At 39.3% G+C, this 24,791-nt stretch overlaps 1 protein-coding gene across 1 annotated transcript in view; it reads right to left on the reverse strand.

Annotated features, from left to right (window-relative positions):
* Window positions 1-24,777, reverse strand: part of pde11a (phosphodiesterase 11A) — a 47,612-nt gene extending 22,835 nt beyond the window's left edge. The window contains exons 1-12 of the mRNA XM_022740718.1: window positions 23,974-24,777; window positions 23,111-23,269; window positions 13,627-13,716; window positions 12,836-12,976; window positions 12,621-12,685; window positions 10,977-11,109; window positions 9,834-9,909; window positions 5,658-5,725; window positions 5,465-5,557; window positions 4,411-4,461; window positions 1,532-1,678; window positions 1,264-1,371 (exon numbers count right to left, since the gene is read on the reverse strand). Coding sequence (XP_022596439.1) covers window positions 1,264-1,371; window positions 1,532-1,678; window positions 4,411-4,461; window positions 5,465-5,557; window positions 5,658-5,725; window positions 9,834-9,909; window positions 10,977-11,109; window positions 12,621-12,685; window positions 12,836-12,976; window positions 13,627-13,716; window positions 23,111-23,269; window positions 23,974-24,762 — 1,920 coding nt within the window. The 5' untranslated portion in view covers window positions 24,763-24,777. The remainder of the gene's footprint in view (window positions 1-1,263; window positions 1,372-1,531; window positions 1,679-4,410; window positions 4,462-5,464; window positions 5,558-5,657; window positions 5,726-9,833; window positions 9,910-10,976; window positions 11,110-12,620; window positions 12,686-12,835; window positions 12,977-13,626; window positions 13,717-23,110; window positions 23,270-23,973) is intronic.
* Between the last annotated feature and the right edge of the window lie 14 nt (window positions 24,778-24,791).

The following is a 24,791-nucleotide window of genomic DNA, read 5'->3' on the forward strand; positions in this document are numbered from 1 at the left end:
CCTGACACCTGACACTTCTCACTTTTACTTTGATGAAACTCCAGTTGCTGCAGCTCCCTCTACCACCCCAATCTGCAGTGATATAACAGGTATGAAGCTCTTTTATTTGAATAAAAGGACCAACTAGAATGGCACTCTGCAGAGTGCATATCTCCGCCAAGGCCAAACAATCTTTGATTGTACATCTCAACACCATATACATGTCTGATTTTTTACATGAAGATAGATACATTATTTCCTGAGAAATTGCCTGTGCTGAAAAGTGTTGAAACATGCCCTCTGTTGCAATGTTAAGGAAAGCGATAAAAAAGAATTCCTGGATCTGCCCCTTTAACTAGATCTGCCCCAAACTTTATTTGGTTCTCCCGTGGTCCATGCTCCATCCTTAACAAAGTTTGGTGCAAATTGGTTCCATACTTTTTGTCTAATCCTGCTGACAAATTGACAAAAAACAAACAAACCAACAAACAGACATGGGTGAAAACATAACCTGCTTGGCAGAGGCGAGTACATCTGGTACAGCTTTTTAAAGCTGGTTGAAGCGGAACTAGTTTTAACTCCTTTATATACCAGGGGGTCCTGAGATAATGTGAGGAGAAAAGAAAAAACAAAATTCTGATACACAGATTTGTTCATTTTTCAGACTTTTATGAACTATTTGCAAAGTATGGGATAGTTTCACCTGAGGGATTGAGTCTCAAACTGTTATTTCATTGAAACAATCTGAGACGTTTAGAGTGGACACCTCTTGTTGAATGTTAAGTGGCCACAATAGACACTGCTTTTTTGTAAGGGTTGGGAACCACTGGTTTGATCCATAACTATGAATTGTATTATTCAGTGTGTTTTTTTTATGTAAAATCTTAATCTGGAAGGTAACTAGTAAGTATTGCTGTCAGGTGTTAAGTAAATGTAGTGTAAAAGTACAATATTCCACCTGAAATTTAGTAGCATAGAAATATATTGTAGCATAAGAAAAAGCACTCAGGTAAAGCACAAGTACCTCTAAATTGTACTTAAGGACATAAGTACATGCTTGTTACTTCCCACAGTTGTTGAACTCCTCCTTACATGGCAGACTTTTGGTAATGCTGATTTAACGCTAGGATTTATTCATTAAGGCGAGAAGAATCCTTGGAAATTGTTTGAGAGCTCCATCAAGAGCAAATGGAAGTGTATGAACCTTTGCTACAAATTGTCAGTTCTGTGACGCAAGTGTCTCTGACTCAAAACTTAATGATCTACAGTTAGCATGATCTTTACCGTTAGCATGGCAAACATGCACTGGCAGACGTTGAACGCATGTCTCCAGTTGTGGTAGAGGACCATTCTGTAGTTTTTTCTGACAGTCAGCAGCCATCTGCACAGTGTCTGGAGGGGAAGATGGAAGAGAGAGAGAGAGAGAGAGAGAGAGAGAGAGAGATGAGCACATGGGTTGGCAGTTGTCGTGAGGATATCAAAGGAGCAGGGTTCTGGGTAAATTCAGTCAAGTATTCAAAAGGAAATAGACAAAGAAAGTCAGCGGTCTAACCTCATAGTCGATCTTGAATTTCTGCACCATTCCCAACTCCATAAACATTCTCAAAGCAGCCGTTATCATGGCGTCAACATCCAGAGAGAAATCATCAAAGGACAGCTTATCGATGCCCAGCTCACAAACCAAGGGAATGTTAGCAGCCTTTTTCGTCATGGTCGGATAGAAACATCGAGGGTGAAAGAGAAATTGAGAATATGAGTTCAGAGAGCAGAGGAGGATGGAGAGGTCAGAGGATGCTCTGCCATTTTCAGATGATACATGGAAATATGGAGACATGCTAATTAAGACTCTGAGGACTCATTCGGAGACGGCTAAGATTAATGAGGGCGAATTTCACTGTTATTTACTTTCAGAGCTCATTGACAAACATAGTTGTACAGCGGTGATCATCAACAGCTTTTCCTTCCATTATTAAACAAACAAAAACACATAACACGTGTGATTCCAATTAACCATATTCATACTGAAGCATCCATGTCTTCTGTCTTCAGTGTGGTCTAATGAGCACAATGAGCAGATATGTCCTTTCTGGCTCTAGTCAGCATTGTTAACGTGACCGTTTCATGCAGTGTAACCTGCATCTCCTTCCAATGAGTCGAAGCTCTCTTACAAACTGTGTTACAGTTTCAGTACAATGCTGTCTGTCTTCCTCTCCTGTCTGACAGCCACCAGAGACCAGTGTTTCCCTCACAAATGTTTGCCTGTCAGGTTGGCAGGTATTCTCCTCTCTCTTAATTCACAGCCCCGGGTAACTAAATGTCAACCAGGTTTGTTTGCCACTGTTACGGCTCCATATGTAGAGCAGTTATGAAAGAAAGTGGGGGAAAGGCAGGGAGCAGAGCACGATGCTGGATGAGGGGGCTGAAAGATCACACAAGCACACTGGAAAGCAGGGTTCCTACTTCACGGTAATGGCCACAGGGGAAAATCCTACACATGAAAGTGCAGGAAAGTAGGTCATATCTATATTTCAGACATGTCATGCCAATTAAAAATGTAGATATTTTCATTTTTTCATCTTTATAAATAATGCATTGAGAATGATTGCCTATTGATTGAAGTAATCCATTTCAAATACCACAATTAGTTTATTTTCATTGGGGAATTCTCGGCCCATATTTATGCATCCACGTTTCTGTGGAGGAACTAGAGAATGGAGACTAGAAGACAGACTACCAATAACTCCTCTGTTGCCATAGATTTTTTTTTTTTCCCATTAAAATGAATGAGATATTGTTATTTAATTTAATTAAATAATTAAATAATAATAAAATAATTACTTAATTAAACAGCCCATGAACAAAACAAACACTCACACACAAATTTCAAAGATTTTACCTTGGTCTACACCACAGTTATTTTAGGCATCAGAGCACTGTTGTCTTGCTTTTATGAAGTGGAGGTTTAATAGAATCATAATGCACCTTTAATACTGTTATTTTCTCATGTCTTAATTGAACTGAATATCAGGCCAAGATGTTAAGGAGCATATCTACTGAAGTAGGAGAACAATACAATTATATTAAGGCAATTATCTGCACCACCAGAGCAAACCTGATAATCACAAATTGTAATACACAGTGCGCATACACACTGCAAACTACAGGAGACACCATCCTCACCGGACCAGAAAATAATCACATGGTTCCTTTTGGAAGGCAGTGACAAACGGTCTATTTTGCCATATGAGGACTTGTTGAAATATTCCACTAGGGTGTAAGAAAAGGCTCCATATCATCCATCATCCTCTACTTTGTGGAAAAAGTATCTTCGAACACAGTTATTCAGAGCTGCGATGAGCCTTTTTAGCGACATTTGTCTGTTATTAAAGGCAAAGCATACTTCATGGCAGAAACAACATGTGCTCCTATGAGGTTTACAGGTGTAGGTGTACCTATTCATTCCTACTTAAAGTGATGGCTCAGGTTGTTTGACATGGGAGTTGTATGAGGAGCTTATCCATAGTCAGTGTATTACCTGCAGTAGACTTGAGTTAGAGCGCTCCCAGTTTAGAGAAACAGCCACTGTAAACAGCCCTTTCCTTTGACACTGCATTTTCTCAACTGTTAAACTTCCATATTCCTACACATAAGTGCACTTACACCACGCACTGTATAGTGCCGCAGATCAGCTGTTGAGTCATAAAGGGTTCTTTGACTGCAACATAAAGCAGTGAAAATATTAAAGATAATTACTTTATTAAACTGTTTTTTAGGTGGCTAAAACAAGTTTTTTTTCTGCTGTCCCCGTCCACAGCGGTAGATTGCTCAGTTTTTTTGCCGGTACTCCTGCCTGCTTCTCCAAACTGGGAGCACTCCAACCCAGACCTACTACAGGTAGTACACTGATAATGGATATGTACCTCATACAACCCCACATCAAATTATCACTTTAAGCTACTTTGGGTAATTTTTATAAAAAACTTCTTCTTCCCTCCCTTTGTGTTCACATTGTCATATTTGTTGTCAATAGTCGATCAGTGTTACTTTGTGGATTGGTTTTACACTATTTTGTCGATTGACAAAACAGATACCTTTAATACACATTTGGTGCTCTAATGAGTTCCTCCTGTATTTATGTGGAATTCATGATAATGAAGGAACACGTCAACCAGTGGCTCAGTTATGTGTTTTTAAAAATGTAGGTCTATGGCACAGAGGATATAAGATATAGCAGGTTTTGACTACACAGGCAATGTTACTGCTGTTAAAGGATAAGGCTTTAAGAACAAGCAATGTCTTGAGTTGTGACTTTAATATCTGTGTTGAGCTCAGAGTTAAAAAACTGAATCCCCGAGACTACTGTAACTGTTGAGAGAAACAAATGGGTTCACTGAGACAAATGTAATGAAGGCGACTGTGAATATCTGTTACCTTGAATTTGTCAACTTCAGTCTTGGAGCAAGTGGCATGGTAAGACAGAACCTGCAAAATAATGACATCGTGTCACTCAAGGTATTTTTCAACTCATTAAAATAACCAGTAAGAGCTCCAAGAGAAGCACAACTGTGGTTACGGCTGAAAATACTGCACATTTGTATCGCTGCATTTCAGTGGATCTTCCAGATGAGGAAGTTCACACTCACTTCTGGAACAGTCTACAAGAGCATAAATGTCAGCCCTGATTCCATCGCCATGTTCCCTTCATTTCCTGAGAGAAATACCTCGCACAGACCTGCAGTTGCTTATTTGATCATAAACGCTCATGTTTATTCAGTGCTGCCAGAAGCAATGCATCTACATATTAGTGCATTCTGTGTCTCTCCTTTAACTGCTCTATCTCTCTGTTCCCCACTTCTCCTATCTTGAAACACAGCTAACTACTATAATGCACCTGGAAGCTCCCTATTGTAATCTAAGGACATACTGTAAAGGCTGAGTAGTGCTGAATGGCTACATACTGCAGGGCAGATGAGGGATTGCTTTTCACTGCTTCTCATTAATTTTCAATAAAACCTTTGTGAGAAGGTTATCTACAAAGAGAGATCAGCACTTTTTTCATGCGTACATTTTTGTGGAAATATGAGTCTAAAAAAAAAAGGAGCCGAACACAAAGGCCCCTGAAAGCAAATAAGTCAGAAGAGGTTTTATGTTAGCCATGCAGAAGCCATTGTTTCCGGAGTTCTGGGGAAACGTTTCAGCATAAAGCATATGTTGACTGGAAAGGAAAATAAAGGTATGCCTAAGGAAACATAAACACAATAAAGATTGACAAAAGGAAACTGAAGTAGAAAGCATGGTCAGCGCAGAGTCAACTGAAGTCAATGCCCTCAAGCAGCATTACAGATTGCATAGTAATGTTTTTGCAAATTTAAGCAAATAAAAAGATTTCTTGTTCAAAACGTGGAAGAAATTGCATTTTCTTTTTTCTTTTTTTTTTCAAAATGTGATATGAGGCAGGTAATCGAATGAGACGTTGTGTTCTTACATCCAAAGCAACAGATTGCTTAGCCCAAGACTTCTTCACCTGGTCGTACATGATGGTGTTGTTGATGCCCAGTCCACAGAAGATCACAAACGCCTGAGAAATGAGCAAAATGCAAAAAACACTCAACTACAACAGTTTCCTATGCGCCAGCAGGATACTTTATGTAAAAAAGATATAGGTGCAAGTGTAATACCTCAAAGAGACGCTGGTCTGCGTCATCAAATGGTTTCCCGTCGAGCCTGTTGAGCACTTGAGCGACACCTGTTACACAAAGCCAGTTTATCCATACAACAGGAATTTATCAGTAAAGTTTTAAGCTTGATATTGGAGAGGCTCTAGTGCGTATAACCTGCCTCCAATTAAAAGAGGCTCAAACCCACACACAGCATGTCATTGACTAAAATGCATTATTAATGGAAATTAAGCAGAGACACAACATCCTATCACGTAAATAGCTGTATAAGTATATGCAGAAATTCTACAATAGTATGTGTTGTGTCAAACTATGTTAAAAATGTCAGTAGACACGATGAAAACACCATGCCACATATATTATACTGACACGTGGTTATACAAAATGACATATGTATTGTATATATACTGTATATATTGTCCACAATGCTGCAAAGCCTTTTTATGTGAGCAGTATTTTCTGTTCAGATGGCTTCTTTCATCATCTAATTAGAAACAGAAAAGGCGTTGTTGATAAGGCACAAATATTTAATTGATGACTTTTATTGTTACTGAGAAATTATGCTAAAAGGTAATCACACAAAACATCTCTGGGAGGTCAAACAAACCTGCCATACTGACATTTTAATTTCAGTGTGTACCTGGAAATCCACAGAGGCTAAGGGATTAGTGCTGTAGCTGAGAACAATTTTCACTGTGGTGTCATTAGATCTAAAAATCCAGGTCGTCTCAGATCTATTACTGCTCTCTCATGAGCATGTAGTTTGTGATGAGTTGTAGCTCAGGTGGCCCAAAGCATAAGCAAATGAAATGGCTGCTTAGAGCCCTGCGGCCATAACATAGTCTTTAACTACACCATATTCCCACTGTCACAAGTGTTATTTTCCATTATCATAACAATTACCAAAAACCAATATTTGACAACAATTTACAGCATTATCTTTTACATAGATGACCCCACCGTGTTGTGTGGCTTATTCACCGGGTGTCGAATTCTGCTTAGATGGTACATACTAAATTATACCAAACAGCCAGGCTCAGCTCAAAGTAATCTTCATAAAGTTGCTGTTTATCATAATGGGACAAGCAGTTAACAGGCTTTTTTATTTTTTGTAGAACAACAAATTGCTGTTAGCCAAAGTGCCTTTTGTCTCTCAGGAGCAATCTACTGATTTTGCACACAAAGCAGAACCTATGCAGGAATGGCTTAAAAAGCAATGTTAATGTCCTGGAGTGGCCAAGCCAGAGATAAGATGTCAATCCAACTGAGAATAGATTCTTTTTTTTCTTTTTCTTTTTTTTAAAAAAAAGCCATTCACTCACAAAAACCATGCAACCTGACAGAGCGTGAGCATTTTCCCAGAGAAGAAGGGAGGAAGTGTCACAGACTCAAACCTTTAATTGTTGCTCAGCTTCACATATCTAAAACCTCTTCTAAAAACCTTCTAAAACCTCTTTTTTTTTTTTACAAATGCTCACTGCGATCAGGTTTCTCTCTCTCACTCACTCACCATCCATCCATCCATCCATCTATCTAGCCATCCATCCATCCATCCATTCATCCATCCATCCATCATCCGTCATCTACACCCAGTCTTCCAGGTGCACCCCGAGTCTATCAAAGGGCTGTCAAAAAACGAACCAGCNGAAGAAGGGAGGAAGTGTCACAGACTCAAACCTTTAATTGTTGCTCAGCTTCACATATCTAAAACCTCTTCTAAAAACCTTCTAAAACCTCTTTTTTTTTTTTACAAATGCTCACTGCGATCAGGTTTCTCTCTCTCACTCACTCACCATCCATCCATCCATCCATCTATCTAGCCATCCATCCATCCATCCATTCATCCATCCATCCATCATCCGTCATCTACACCCAGTCTTCCAGGTGCACCCCGAGTCTATCAAAGGGCTGTCAAAAAACGAACCAGCTGAAACTAAATGTACAGATTCACATGTTTAATATGATCATAATGCTGGTCTGACACTGTCAGCAAGGGAGAGATCTGAATCCTGACCCCACACATTACACAACGGTGAGCAGATGTTTATCAAACTGTAGTTACAATCCTGCTATAGTGGAGTGTTTCTGACCTAAGGCAATTCAGTTAAATAATTAATTTACTTATTTCAAAGTTACCTAGTTGTGATGTGATGAAATTATGAATAAAAAATTTGGCAGTCTGGCTCTCTCTGAATCACCATCCACATCTCCAATTTTTTTCAGTAGTACAAACAGAATCAGAAACAAAATGGTAATTCAGTCTAATTATCAAACTGGCAAAACCAACACTTTTTATGATCGTTTTAGGTATCTGAACCATGAATCACCCCAAAAAAACACACAACACGAAGTGCCGGCTACGTTTATTACAGCGAATTTTCACTGCATATTGCAAAAGGAAGCGTTAGAGTTGATTTTACTCACGGTTAATATTTGACATTAAACCTCATCATTGTAGAATATATAGTCACAACAGTATTTCTTGTGGTTACATTCTGAAGGAGCTGGATGTAACCTTGGAAGATGACACAACGACATTTGTTTTTTAAGTGGATGTATCCTTGACTTGAGAATTTAATCTCCTGCTGCTTTGTTTGTATAATGGTTTTTCACTCCAGATCCTCAGGTGCCCCCCACACATACAAACACACACACACACACACTACATTTCTTTGCCCCTTCACTGTTTCTGTTCTTCCTCTTCTCTCTCTCCTCCCCGACAAATGCCCTTACACCTACGCAAAAAAAAATGTAAATGTGAGCACACACGGACATCACACTCACACATACACATGTACAGGTCTTAACCAACCATCTGCAGCAAATATGCTGACCACTTTGCACTCAAGTAAAACTAATGACTTCCTGCGTGAAATCTCAATGGACCAAGTGGAGTTGCTGTCATTGCTCCTCCTTGCAATATCCAGCACCAAAACCAGGCGAGAGATCAATGATTTTTTTTTTTTTTTGAGTGTCGGTGTGGTGTCGGCCTGGGCCTGATTCACAAACACAAAGCACACAGCCAGAAGAAGGGAACCTCCAAGTGCAGAGTGGTGCTGCAGCACGGATCGAATCACACACATGCAGCCACAGCTGAACGTACGCTCAAGCTTCCCTATTGTCTACTATGCAGCATAAATGGAAGAAAAAAAATCAGAAACCTACGTTATGAGTGCATGTGAGTGCTGTATGATGTTAGTGCTGAATATATTCTGTACACCTGCATTATACGTACAACATGTAGCCAAAAGTATGTGGACGGCTCTCTCTTTTGGTTTGTGGCTGTTTTTCATGATTTGATCCCAGTTTGAGGAGGGTCCTTCACTGTTTCAACATGCCTGTGCCCATGTGAAGAGAGAAGTGGTTGTCCCAGTTTGGTGTGGAAGAACTGGATCGGCCTGCGCAGAGCCCTGACCTCAGCTACATCCAACACCTTTGATGAGAGCTGAAATGCTGACTGCGAGCCAGTCCTTATCACCCAACGTCAGTCACAGCATCACTAATGGAAAATCCCTGCAGCTGCATACTTGTCCTCGTACTTTTGGCCATATAGTATATTGCATCTCTCTAAATTCAAATGTTCCATATTTTACACTTTTACAGTGTTTTTATTTTTTAAGTTTTTGATATCCATAAAATCTTTGTGGTTTTAAGTAGTAAAACGATCTCAGTGTAGTTTTAAATCTTCTCTCTCAGGCTTCTTTCTGGAGCTCTAGCAACAACAGGTTGGTGAGCCAATCAGAAGAGAGGCTCTGAGCCTCTGAGACTCTGAGTGATTGAATAAAAATGTAGCAGATTACAGGTAAACACTCATAAAAAACAAAACCTGCAAGATTGGATGGTGGGTCCAGGTGGGCTGGGCTTGGGGCATGACTGAGAGCAGTGACTGCTTTGTTGTGACATCACAAAGTTACAGAAGTCCTGACGGCTCATTTTAAAGCTCAGTTTCTGAATACAGGTCTGTGTGCATTTCTCTGTGGACTGAGCACTTTGATACTTTCACATTATTAATATAGAACCTAGACCTGCTTTATAATCAGAAAAGACATGGAAATCTCATTTCATACAATATGGAAAAATTTATCTCCTTTTTAACATGTGCAAATTTCATAAATGATTAATGTTACATTTATATATCAAGTAAGTTCAGGGGCAAAGGAAACACTGTTAACTTACCAATGATTTGGTGGTTGCTGTTCCATATAGGAACACAAAGCACAGAGCGGATGTGGAAGTCCGAGAACTGGTCTGCCTAAAAAGAGTGAGGGTGTTAATACAGTATGATATGACACCATCCATCCTCATAAAAAAAACACATTCCCATGCACTGTGCTCAGCATTATACTCTGGTTTTAGCTTTAAGTATAAGTGAGAACCTCAACAGAAATGTTCACACATCACAAACAAGCAATTTGAAAACATCGGCAGCTGGTTGCCTTTCTGCCCAGCCAGGGGCTAATGGTAGTGCCATAAATGAGTACACATTGTCTGCGTTTCTGCCATTGCTACTTAAGGTTGACCATGTCAAACTTTTGCTGCTTGCAGCTGGATGCAGAGCAGACTGCTGTGCTAGCCGCTGTTCTGTTTAGATCTATGCAGCATCAGCACCGTTCACTGTGGTCGCTTCATCCTATGGAGATCAGTTAACAGCTGACAAAATGCAAAACTGGGTAGTATATCATTTCTCACCATGTAATGCCAGTAAGACATGATTTAATGCTTTTTTTTCAAAAATCAAAAGGCAACTAAGAATTTATGTTTGGTCGAAGACATTTCCAAGAGGCTTCATCCGTTCTACTGACTGGTGGCCATTTTAACATGTTTGAGCTCTCCATAAGATCACATGTGGATCATTAAAACCAGACGAGACATCATGTGAGAGTCCAATTAATAAAGGCGCAAATTGTTATGAAACCACCTTGAATGTAATGTCAAGACAGCAACATAAACTGATAAACAGCTCAGGGACGGATGTTAACAGTTTGACATTGATGTTCCTCAGTTTTAAACCATCTGTCCCCCCAGTGAAATGTACACTTACAATGGCATTCTGACGTTGCTTTTCACAGTAATTAATAAATCCCCTGTCTGACCTCACTCACTTGCATGTGACGTAAATGTGTGAACATCCCACAGTGGTTGAAAGTGCCGCAGCAGCCTGTGGAACTGAAGCAGCCTCTTAAAATGTCTTCAACACCAAGCACTAAGTCTTGTGTTGACATCGTACTTGTAGATATAAATGATACCTGGATGACATCATTTTACTCAAATCACATCCCTGTGACGTCAAATCTGAAAGGACCATTACTGTGTGTTTACCTCAGCATCAAAGCGAGGATCCTGATAGGCGTCGCTAATGTTCACGGGCAGTCCTGTGGATGCCACCAGCTCTGCGATACTGTTGTTGATGAGCCAGTCTGAGTAAGATGATTTCTCCATACTGTCTTTGAAACTAGGGTCAGAAAATAAGAGGGAAAGATGACGAAAAAAAAAGAATAGGAGAAACAGTGTGGAACCAACACACACTTTAGCTGATAACTTTGTTATCATATCACAAAAAAATACCCTTTTATTGTATTCAAGAAAAAAAATGTTTTATTTTCTTTCACACCTGAACTGCAAGCTTGCAAAAGGCCACTCTTATTTCTCCGTGTGGAGCCTCTTTTGACTTGCATTTAATGAACTTCTCATACAGTAGATATCGGTAAGCTTCTCCTGCAGCTTATGAAGTACTGGAAAGTTAATTGTGTGATTGTCTTGCTCATTGCCAGTCGCTCCCACACACTGCCACAGAAGCACTTGCAGCCCTGCTCAGGCTTCCCATTCACATTTATTGCAGTGGGCTGTTGCTGACTTTTTACCTTTAAACACAACCAGGTAAATGTTCAGCATCGCTCATTTTGTCTTTCAACACTATACTAAAGATGGAGAGACACTGATGTCAGATCTTTTGAATCCCTTTGATCTAGTGATAACGGCTGTGTGTGGATGTGAAACCCACAGTGAGGCATGGAATAAACCTCATAAGTGAGATGGCAAGATACCTCACCTCCTTTTTCTTTCTTTCTTTCTCTCTTCATCCCCTCTGTCTCTTTTGTGTGTCGTGTCTGTCATTTAGCTGCCACAGACACACTAGCTCAACATTAGCCTCCCCATGGGGGCGGCAGGGGATTGTAAGTCACATTATAAAACCTACAGTACGCCTCGCCTTTTGACACCAAATTTAGTCACCTAATTACACACATAAATCTTGCACAGCAGCTTTTCTTATTCAGATGTGAACCTATAGGAAGACTAGGGTCATCATGGAGATACTGTACTTTGTGTGGCTTTTTATAGAATTTGTGACACCAGAACCACAGATCAGAAGGGAGCGTGTTTAGTCAGAAACTCTTGGCCAGTCAAGTAAACTTACATTCCCTTGATTACTACTCAACTCTCACTATTGGTATTTCTTGTGTTAGGATTATTGTTGCAGCTATCACTACTGACTTGAAGTGACCGCATCAGTTATGGCAAGTGTAGGACTCTGGGGATAATTTGTCTTCCTTTCAGGGTTGGTTTCCATCCATAAACATCCCACACAATATTAAGCCTCTCTTTCGCCACTCAGCCATGCCTAGCAGTGGTGAAAAGCTGCAAAACCCAATTAATTAGGGCCTACAGTATGCCTTCTATTCAGATTCAACATATTACTCCCACAGCACTACAGAATATTCAATTTTTATACTTCTTCTTTTATACTATACTTTCTTTTTTTTTGTCCTTGATGGAAGCTTTACAGATTCAAGAAGGTTATGTGCAGTATTTACAGGTGGCGTCGTGCCAGAGGCAATCAAAGGTGGAGATGTGGTTATTTAGTGAAAAGGTTACTGGTGTGAGAAGATAGAAAACTGAAAGAAAAGATATGTTTGTTTTTGTTGAGGAGCAGAGTGGATTTTAACACTAAAACAACATACATACCTGTTTTCAGTGTCTGCACTACACTTAGGGGACAGAAGCTCAAACGACTTGGTGAACTTCACCACCTGAGAGATTTGACACAGAAGAAATTAAAAAAGCTGTTGGAGTGTTTACTGGTAAAAGCTAAGACATACAGAAAGAACAGACATACACCTGCACACATGTACAGACTGATAGACACACACACTGCCAGACAGCAGAGAGAAAATCAGTACCGGTGACTCAATGTCCTCCAGCAATTGTACAGAGCAGCGCTCGCACTTCAGCAACGTCTGGGCACGGTGCATGATCTTCCTGACAATCTTCTCCAGGTCAGTCTGTTCTTCAAATAGGTCATTGACTACCTCCAAGAGTGCCTGAACACCAACAACAGAAAAAGATACCACTGGCATTATTCTCAACAATCTGAACCACACACTGTTGTTAAAACCAAAGAATAAGAAATCATGTCAGCAAGTAGTAATGTGGACCCTTTAAATAAAGTTCTGCCTCTCTCAGCTGTTATAGCATGATTATTATTATGATCCTTAAACCATAAACCAAGAGGATGATATAACATGATTATTCCCCCAATAAAAGTAAATTAGGCCCTTTATCTAAGGCAGTGCTGATCCAATTTTAAACACGAGCACATCAAAAACATTTGGTATAAAGGGTGCTCCCCTCATTTCTCTTCTCTGTTCACTGAGTTGTGTTCTCATTATGTTCTCTTCCATCACAGATCAATGTGTGACATGAATTAGTGCATCTCTTAACATCCCCTAGGAGATTTAGATCATGGAACAGGCCCTCATCTGGATACAGGCCCATCCCCCTCTACAATTTCAGAGAAAATGTCCATGCAGGGCTGCATGCTGCTCCGTGATCCCCACTGCAGCGGCAGCAAGTGCTGATCAATACTCAGCCACAATGTCAGCATCAGGGGGGAGGAAGTAATGCTGATCCCAGGGATGAGGAGCTGGGGGGTTAGGGGGGCTATTATCCTGGTTAGGTCTGTGGCCCTTACCCGACTCCTGTCATACTCCTTCCTTGAGGCAGCAAAGAGCTGGGCATTGGAGATCGCAATACCACAGAATGGCAGGTACATCTGCAGCACCTGTGGACATATTGAACACTGTCAGTATTGAGTTACATACAGAAAAAACAGGGTTATTTACACAGTTCTGACAATGGTGTCACACTATTCCACTCATCTACAGATAGCAGCAATGCACAAAGAAGCATGGCAATGAGCCAACAAAGGCAATGAAGAAGACTACTAGCTGTTAAACAAGAATATAAACAATGTAGGATTTTAAAAAATGGGCTTTTTGCAAATATTTCATGAAGATGTTTTATAAGAAACACTGAATGTAAACATAACTTTTGTTCACAAGAATACTCCACAGGGCACCTCTAAAGAAGCTATTTGTGCAAGCTTTTTTGTCTGCTGCTGCTGAATGTGGTTTCTTACCGAGAGCAGGTGGTGGTGATTGTATAATACAAGATGTTATAATATGCTACAGTGAGTCGCTATCAGAAAGTGACAAGACGGGCTGGAACGGGTTAGCAGGCTAGCTGGTTAGCATGCTAAGGTCAGTAGAAGAAAAGAAATGATAGAAACAAGAGATAACATTGGCATTGCTTTCCACTATTGGGGGCAACTCTTGGCGAGTAAAGGAATGAAGTTTGTTGCTGAACTCGCATCATTTCTCATCTTCAAACTGCTTAGAACTGGCTATATAATTATAGCTATTTGGAGAAAAAAAAAACAACAACAAAAAGTGAGTGAGTAATACTTTCATCCAAGAAAAACTTAGCTTTTGAACTGGAACAAATAAGAAATTGCCTTTCATTGGCATCATTACTTTCTAGGACAAATAAATCAATTCAACTGACATTTTACCATTTGACTGAATAGTCAGACTTACTTGTGCCGTGGGCTGATAATATAAATTCCATATAAATTCACTCATATTTTCTTCACATAAATAATGTAATTACTTGATGTGGCCTAATGACTATAGTTAATATGTATCCTGAAATCGAATCAACATCTCACTTGTTTGGAATTGAACTACATTTTTTTTTTTCTCGCCACTCTTGATTCATAATGAACAGCAATATGCAAGCAACCTCAACACAGAATGTAGGCTGAACTGTATTTGACTAAAGAGAGCCAGGGCATTAACACACAGGTTGAATTCTATACAACTACAATTACTCTACAGTTTGGCCTTATCTGAGAGACACTCAGCGCCCATACCATGGAATCAAGTAGAATTTAGGTTGTGTGCTTCCTTACTCTGTCTCTTTGTTTAGTTATCTATCTTTAGCATCTGGCTGCTGTGTAAACAATACAATCAGTACAACAAACCCACTAATATTTACCAGCCTCCAGTGCGACCTGAGGGTAGGGACACTACAACAATACATGAATGGGAAGTTACTCAGCTGTGGCTGCTGATACAGGGATATCTCTCTCACCTTTCAGAGAAGATAATATATCAGTTACTCATCAGCCACAAATAAACATGTAAGGAACACAGTCCTATAGCACTGTGTTGAAAATGTGACGCTTGTACCACTGACCTGCTCAAAAAATATTCACAGCCTTGACTTAGCCCCATGAGGAGTGATGTCATGTACAGTTGCAATTACAGGAAAATAATTGACTAATATTGGCTATTTTTATTTGTTTGATATGCTTGAGAAGAAAATACACAATGTGTGTTTAAAATATATTAATATTTAAGTATGATACATTTGGAGCTTACTCCACTCTTACAATTGAGTAATGCATTCACATGGCAACCTGACAAATCTAATTGCTGGGTTCACGATCATTATAGACCTAAAATGACATCACAGACTGGGAGAAGCTGAGAAACCCTGCTCTAATTGTTACAGTTTCTCTTTACAATCCAACAGATCTTCTGGGTTAGCTTAATTTAATGTATCACTCTGTATTTCAATGGTAGTATAGGGCTATCTGAATTTAAATAGCATGTTGGCTCCAGCAAGAATGCATTGTTTATACTAAAGAAAGACTCCAGTGAGTTTTACTTTGAAGGACCGCATTGGAATAAGCCATTTGGCTTTATTGTGTTTTTATCCTCAATGATTGTAACTACTGATAAACAAGATATGGTATCGTACTTATATATTAGTGCATTCTTAAACATCAAATAAATTCAATCAATCAACAACATCAAAAATAGAATTATTCTGCTCTGGCATGTCACACTGATGTGCATATTGTGATACTGTTCAGAATTATGCTCAGTGCAAATTAAATCACTAAACTAAAATAATTTCTAATCATAACATGATATAAAATATTACTCTGTCATGCTAATGAGTAAATTAACTTAATGCACTTCATTCAGTCATTGTACATAATCAAGTGCCTTATGCAATTGTTTTCAGACACAGAAAACAGATGATGCTGAGCAATAAGCTCATACATAATGCTATTTCAGCTGTCCTTTGGAATTCTCTAATAATGATCTTCCAGAAAGGCAGTGGCCATCAATAGCCCCAGCAGGAGCAGATTCATTAGCGAGCTGGACTTTGGGGATCTGGCTATGGATCTGCCTGTGGAACTAACAGGCAAACCCAAGAAAAGCACTGCTTTCTCTAATTACATTCTGTCAGGCAGGCCATTATACAACATTGCATTACAAACAAGACGTTTTTGCCTGTGGACTGATCAGTAAAGAGTGGTTTAATAACGAAACTAACTGGCCAAGGCCTCAGGGACAGTCAGTTCCTCTAACCTCAGTGACTTCCTTTCACACAACTGGAATTTCATATTAGGCAAACCAAGATAAATTACATAGCCAACACTTTCCTTCTCCACTTACCCCATAAATAACAACTACTAGTTGATTTAAAAAAAAAACTGTGCACACTTTGCACGAGTGGTAAGCTGAAGCCATTGCTGTTTTGCCAAAAATCGCTCTCAGGAAAAAAAAAATAGAAGCTCTCCATTTTCTCCAATCTTATATGGGTCTCCCCAGCTTGTGTCAGCAAAGTGCATAGCAGTTTTACAAATACACTTAGCAATGATTGCTTCTTTTGAAGGTGACATCAAATATCTATGCAACAGTAATCTACACCCCTACAAATTTCAAAAGTATGCCATTGTTATGTATTCAGAACATGAATTTGTACATAAATAGCAACATGAATAATGTGTAATAAAATATACTTCAAATGAGGTGAAAATGAATGATCCCATTTCCCTCCTTTCTGAAGTATTATGATTTACAAATCATAATTTCATACAAACAAACTTAAGCATTTGACATAGACTGAATTGACTGGCTGTATTCTATGACTATTAATACAACACAGTTAATAAACACTGTACCACACCAGTAGTGGTGTTCAATAGCCATTATCCATAAATAATTAAATTGTTCTTCACATCGCAGGTACATGGAAAAAAGCCAGGCGCAAAAGAGAGGTCACAATAACTAAGCAGCAGGTGTTGCGTCAGTGCAGTAACATCAACACAGATCAAGTTTTGTAAACACTTACTGCTCCTCAAATGAATTTTCTTGTGGCCATTAAGAATTCTGTAAACTTTTCTACTGGATTTATGAAACCTTTCAAACTACAATGACTCTTTTGAGGTTTTCTTGTACTTTGTAAACAAAAGAAATATCTCCTTACTCTCAAAAGATAAACCGTGGTATGATTGGTGATTTGGGACACATAGAGCAGAGTTAAAAAAAAGAAATATATGTTTATATTACTTACTTACTTATGGAAATTACTGTGCAATCTAAGTAAAACTGCCCCTATCTTGTATTAAGACCGGACCAAACAGTTACAGTTGATTTAGTCACTGAATTTATTCACGAAGACATCAAGGGAACTGTATTGCCACCTCTTCTGGCAGTGGTACAAAGTTGTTTACACATGCTAAATTAATCTCTGAGAAACTTAGCATCATCAATTACTTCAATAATTCTGAATTACGTAATGAAGGAATTTACTAATTAACAGTAGAGTTTAGCTGCACAATGTATATTCTGTGTCTGTGTCAGATATAACCAAGATACAGATTGCTTTGAGATGCTCTCTGTGGCAATTGCTAAGAACAATGATTGTACAAAACTGTGACTATAGGAGGTATTTATTAAGGTATCATATATAGAAATGTACTAATCAATTAGCAGATCTACCAACAATGTAATATTTAATCTCATCTTTTTGACTATTGAGCTATTTTGACTTGGAAGAACTGCAACTAACAATTTATAGTATTTCATTTTTTCACATTAAAATGTCTAAAAATGACTAGACCTGTGTAATATATATTATTTGAGTTGTATACTTACATTATCCCGAATGTTTCTAGCGATTCTCAAACCTAGAGAAATAAGTGATTTTAATCTGTAATAGTACAATTTGGTCGCATGTCAATGGCATCATATCCATGAGCATGGGTTGGAGTTGTGGTTGCCTGCCAGAAGTTCAAAATTGACTTTTATCTAGTTTTAAGCCACATGCACTTTTTACACCTTGGTCGTTTTCAACTTTACATTTTAACCAGATGAAGGATTTTAGTATGGCTTTTAAGTTATCAGAGAAAAAAGCCAGACAAATGTTTGGCAGCTCAGCTCCCAGCTGCTGAGACCTGGAGATGAGCGCTGGCGAATTTCTGATTTGAGTGGAAAGTGAAACTGCTTCATTTGTTTACCAGTTTTAATCCCCTGGTCTGTTTGTTGTGGATAACTCCGCTGTCGGAAAAAACGTGCTAAATGTCTGGTTCATAACTTATTAAAGACACAAAGGTAAGCAATCTCGGTTTCCAGCTACTCCAATACGTCATGTGTCCGCTGAAAAGCGTCGCTGCTGGCCTATGCAGTCAGCTAGTCAGAAGGTTTATGGGGGATGTCTTTCAGACACTCAAACCAGATAATTGAGACTCACATGACCCCTGACCTTGCGTTCTACTATATTTTCATACGGCCATCTGAGGAGTTCACCATGTATTTAAAAATGTTTAATTTTAATTTCATTCTTATTCCTATAAATGCCAGCCAATGGTGGCTTTTACAGCCATTAGCAACAGTAAAAAGCAAAAACAAAATAAAATAGTCTGATTCAAAGTATGGTGACAGCCAAAATGTTTTTAGAAATATATATCATAAATATATATTTTAAAAAAACACAAATAAAACATATTTCTGCAATTACTTTTTGCACAGTGAAGCTAATATGGACCAATAACATCAGTGAAAAAATGCATCGGCCAGGCTTTCGTCCAGAGACAAAGGCAAGGACTAAACTTAGTGCTTTCTCCACAAACAATGCCGCTATTCCACCCAGGGAGCTGCCCACTCAGATCTCATAATTTGTTGTAGTAGGGTTCGAAGTTCTACTCTGGCATCCCCCATGGCACATCTTAGGGTCCACCCATTTTTTCCTCTTTTGCTTATTTGCAAATGAAAAACAACTTTGCGTTCCACTGGGTTGCTAGGGCTATAATAAATACAAGATAACAGACAAGGAATCAAACTCGGTACCTACTTGGTCAGCATAGAGCTCAGCCCCTTAATCACCCGTATCACCTGCTCTATCTGTTCCACTTTGAGAGGCCAGACAGGTAGGCCTTTATTGTTTGGGACCCCCTCTGTACAATATCTCATCCACTTTGTTGTTGCCTCAAAGCTTTTCACACAGCAACACTTGATAGGTGCACTTCACCAACATGCATATACAACACATTCTCATGAACATCTACCGCATACTGGGCTCATATTGCAAACGTTCTATTTTTTCAAATCTCTCTATTTAAGTGGATTTTTGTGCCTTTTTGTGGTCATATAAAGAACTCTGCAATGAACCAGTTTGGTATATTACGCTGCATAAATTTGAGTTCTGATCTGATATCCTCCAGGAACGTATTAAAAACATGAAGATTCCAAGAAGAAATTGTCTTCTCTCTTCTTTAACTGTAGATTTACATTGGGAAATTGTGTAAAAGTGGCTATTACAGTATTGCTTCGAGCCAATTTGACAGGAAGTTTGGCAGCCAAAGGGGGCACAGCGGTGAGGGGAGAATGGTATTTGCCAATGAACTCACGCAGATGTTAAACTATTTTGGCAGATGGAACCTACATGGGGGAACTCACATCTTATTAAGAGAAAATTATGAAAATGCCTACCTGTGGATAATACATTTCATGTAAAATGTATTAAAGGGCATGCAAAGTGAAAGTAAAGCTAAATCAAGATAACAATGCAAGATGTAGAGATAGATGATGAGGTCAGCTTATACACTTAAATTAAGGCAATGGGTATATTCCTCTACAGATAATGAGAATGCAATTATACGTGGGTTAAACCATTATCCAAGGTCTCCAAAAGATTCCAGTCCTGCAGGGATCAACAGAACACAATTAAGGCAGCGTGGGATTTAAAACCAGCCATATAATGTGTTTAAATATCCTATAAGGTTTCAGTACGTAGCGAACAACATTTGTTTTAATAAAGGTACACTAAAGTCTCTGATAACATCTCCTACTGCAGTATCATTTAATGCTTTGAATACTGTCATATATTTTCTTATCACAAGGTCTTCCATAAAAGCAGAGCTGCAGCTGCGCTGTGCAGCAAGCTTACTGTGATGCTAGTATTGCATTTCATTACTAATTCAGCTGTAGCCATCCCAAGCATTTGTGTGATGTTAATGCAATGTGAAACGTGTACTCAAAACAAGGGAAAGGAAAAAGAATTCCTAATCTCCATCTGTTATATAGAATGGATCGACTCTAGAGATATAATTTTGACAGTAGAGATAGATAGAGTAGAGCTTCACTGGAGAAAAACATACTGTAAATAAAAAAACTACACCCATTTGCTACACTGAAACCTAACTCTACAGTAAACGCACAACTAGTTTTGTGCTTTCATGTTTTATCTTTTCTACCCTTCAGGGGCTAGTAGCTGTAATAAGAGAATAAGTCAGTGAGTGTGCTTGTCACTGCCTTTCTGCTACATCTATTCAAGTGTGCCGATGGACAAACACATGCTCCCCATGCCCCTCTGATGATGGTAATAAGGCAAATAAACAATCATTCAGAAACAGAGAACTATCTGGATCAGTGCAACATAACACCCCACCTACTGTTTTAACATACTACAATATATTTGTATAATCAACTTCATCCACTAACATCTGTGTCTTTCTGTTTAGAGGTCAAGTAAAACAGTACAACAGTAAATTGTAGTCATCCAAGAGCATCTGTTCACAAATGTGCAGCAACTTTTGTCCATTTTTGTCCCATGCAGGTACACACATTCACACCTGGAAGCTGCCTAGCACCAGTCTGATCTGTTGCCCGCCGAGCAGCTCCACTGGAATGGTTGGGGTACCCCACACTCCACCACAAGTCCTGCTGTGCCTGGGTTAATTCTTTTCACATAAATGATGAAATCTAAATGGCAACACTCAATTAAAGATGGACACTCACCACATAAGTAAAGCGCTAACCAATTAGAGATTCTGAACAGCATATATAAAGTTGTTATTCTTGGTGACATTACAAAGTCCTGGCCCTTTGGAAGATACTGTCTTGCAAAGGGCGATGTTCTGAGTACTGAAAATTGGATGATGCTGAGAGACAAGCTATGACCCAGCTAAAAACTGTGCACTGAGACATTGTCTAAGGGCAAGTGTGCTTCACGTCTGACAAGTCAGTTGGATGAATTCTTTAAATAATAAATATTAGTTACATTCAGACTGGAAAAAAGGAACAAACAGAGAGAGTGAGCAAACATTACCTGCTGTTTATCAGACACCATGTATGAAGTTAGTGTTGCTTGTGAAATAATGCAAGAGGAAAAAAATAGATGTGACAGTATAGCATGAGCTACATTTAAACTCGGAGGACAATATGTGATGTGGACAGCATCCCACATAAGAGTGCTTATCCATTCTAATGAAGGTATTGCTTTTTCAGTGTTGTCACAGAAAAATATTGTTTCTGACACAACACATTAAGTCTGATTTAAATATAAAATTAATAATTAACATTTCTTTTTTTTTATTCACTCTTCTACCACCACAATACAGTGCTGTCCTGCCAGTTCTAATTTTCATTGTACCTACATGAAAAATGATTTGAAAATACTGTATTGCTCTCTTATTGTGAAACTACACACATAACATAATTCATATTGATTTGAAATATTTTTTTTCGATTACTGTGAAAAAACAACAATGCAGTTTAGCAAACAGATATGGTAACACTTGTAAGAAGCTGTCATCAATCAGTCATAATTACCAGCAGTGAATGAATGTGCATGTTTGCAGGCCCCAATGCAAATCATAACATACAAAATGGACACAATATGAGAAAAATCCCCTTTTTACTTCAGAGAAGTCCATCTTTAATATATCTGCTATTGCAAATGTAAGAATATAACAACACTGACAGCAATGAGAAATGACTGTTCACATCACTACAGCCCCGCTTCAGTTGTGTACCACTAACAAGGCAAAAACAGCATTGGCCCTAAAAAAAAGAAAAAAAGAGTGCCATCTTTGAAATGCCACACATGAATCATGAAGACAATGAGCATTTACTTCAGGCCTACACTTTCCCCTGCACTTCATTTCCTTCTGCTGCAATAATAACAAGCCTACTGTAAGAGTCTAAGGCCACGCCAGCAGCTCAGTAAAGCTGTGTTTGGGCACCACTGTGGCTAAGTGCTAATGTCAGCATGACAACATGCTCACAATGGCATTGCTAACGTACTGATGGTTAGCAGGTAACATTTACCACTAACATTTGCTATTCATGCGGATGGGAATGTCATTATTTTTGCAGATATTTGCTCATAATCCAAAAAAGTGGACAACTTCAAATTTACCTGATGATTAGAGGAAAAGTCATCACCAAAGTTATTACATCTTATCTAGTAAGGAAAAATGAATGCCTGTGCCAAATGTAGTGGCAATTCCTCGAAGGGTTGTTGGAACATTTTACTAATTTAAAAAATGAAAATCAGGTGGTTCTAGATTCAAAGTCAGGGGATCACCAACATTGTTGTTTGTGCCAATTAACAAGGTAGATTTGGAGCTAGAGACATTTGTAGAGACATACAAGCTGAAAAACATCAACATCATGATGGAGCTATAGATGAAATGATATCAGTAGTCATTGTGATTCATCCTCTGGGGAGCCTGAATATATGTACAAAATCTCTTTGCCGTGTGGACCAAAGGGGTGGTCCAGACAACTGACATTGCTATCCCTAGTGCCCTGCCACAAGTGTGTCTAAAAATTGTGAGCAGACTACCATACTGCCATGGAAGTCTTCCAAATTTAACACACAGATAAGAGAGGAGAGGATAAAATACAGAGAAAATATCAAGAAAATCAAGAAAAACTAACACAATTTTCTTGATAAATTCTGCAGGCATCAGGATACTGTAGCATGTGATACTCACCCTGCATTTTTACTCACAACCATAATAATGAAATTACCTTTTCATCGTCTTCAGTGAAGAGTTCTCCACTCGAAGTCTTGTTGATGGCCTGAGCAACTCCAATGATCTCTCCGTCACTGTTGCGAATGGGCATGCACAAGAGAGACTTTGTCTTGTACCCTGTTAGCTTGTCAATTTCATCACTGAACCGACGATCCTGCAATATAGGGACAGTATTAAACAAAAGACACAATGTAAGCACTCACTGCAAAAATGCACTTTTCCCTTTTCTTTTCAGATGACAGTGCATTAGTCCACATCTTACTAACAAAACAAGTCTAAGATAAAGGCAGTATGACAAACATCAGCATGGTTTGAGGTTTTGCTCCATAAAAATGTTGCTGGACAAGTGTTGGACTTGAAGTGCTGCTGCTGTGATTGGACAGCAAAGCAATGTAACTCTTCAGTAAATGTTTGGTCAGGCAATAAGAGATCTGCTCAGATTTCTCTTTTGTTCTGAAAAGCAGCTGTTGACATCATTTGGTGTCTTTGCTTCTTTAATGTACACTAGTATTACCTTACTTTTTTAAACTCATTGTAAACTACAAAGAGAGAATAACACTTCTCCATTATGGTCCTTTTTGTATTAGTCAGTGATGTTTTGTGTGAACCTGTATCTTGGCACAAGCTGTGTCCAGCTGACTGTTGTTGGTGTTGATTACATACGCTCAGCTCTGCCACACAGTTTGATTGATGATCAATTAACTGGGACAGATAAAACGACAGACTGAAAGAAAATGATCTCTCTCTCTCTCTCTCTCTCTCTCTCTCTCTCTCTCTCTCTCTCTCTCTCTCTCTCTCTCTCCCTCTCTCTCCCTCTCTCCCTCCCATGCAAATACACGCACAAAGAGGAGCAAGCACCTGGTAGGCGTCCGGAATGTTCACTGTCTCTCCATGTTCAGCCACGTACCCGATGATCCCTTTCCCCCACGGAACTTGAACTTCATCTGAATTCATTGAGGGTAAAACTGTGGTTCCTGCATGCACGTCAAAGAATTTGGACACTAGTGTTTTCTTGTTTCCGGTTCCCTCCACTAAAAACAAGGAGCACCGGTCTGCATCCACCATAATGCAAACAAACACCAGGATTTTGTAGCTGAGACTCGTTAGATCCAAGTCGTTAGATATGTCTTTTACAAGCTCCAGGAAAAACTCTCTTTCGTTGTGTTCTTTGAGGTAATATTTAAAATCCACGGCTGTGGACGGGTACTGGGGGATGTTGACTCTGGACTCCAGCAGTGCGCTCAGTATGTGCGCAGTGGTCGGGGGCAGAGAGCTCGCTTTCCTCAGCAGAGCTCTCCTCCTCATGCTCGTCAGCGGCTCCTGGGCCCTTGAGTTAACATGCTCGTCGTATGTCCTGTTGACATTGATGGCCTTTGATCTGGCGAAAGTTTTGCGCAGCTCCTTCTGCGAGGCTCTCCGTTGCAGACCGTCACATTTGCTCGCCCAGCTGTCCTTGCAAGCGTTGCTCTTCTCTTCCCTCGGCTCGGCGGGAGCAGCAGCCGCCGGACTTTTGCTCGCCTGATGATTCTTGAGCCATTTCTCCACCATGCTATAATTCCCCTTTCTGCTCAGGTAGTCCTCGAATAACTCGGGATGCGAGTCCAGAAAACTTTCCACGTCAGAGAACACCATATTTGGCACTGCCATATCTGTTCTTCTGATGGTCCTCAGTGAAC

This window comes from Seriola dumerili, unplaced genomic scaffold (genome assembly GCF_002260705.1).
Source record: "Seriola dumerili isolate Sdu_G_001 unplaced genomic scaffold, Sdu_1.0 BDQW01000052.1, whole genome shotgun sequence".
Classification (NCBI taxonomy): Eukaryota; Metazoa; Chordata; class Actinopteri; order Carangiformes; family Carangidae; genus Seriola; species Seriola dumerili.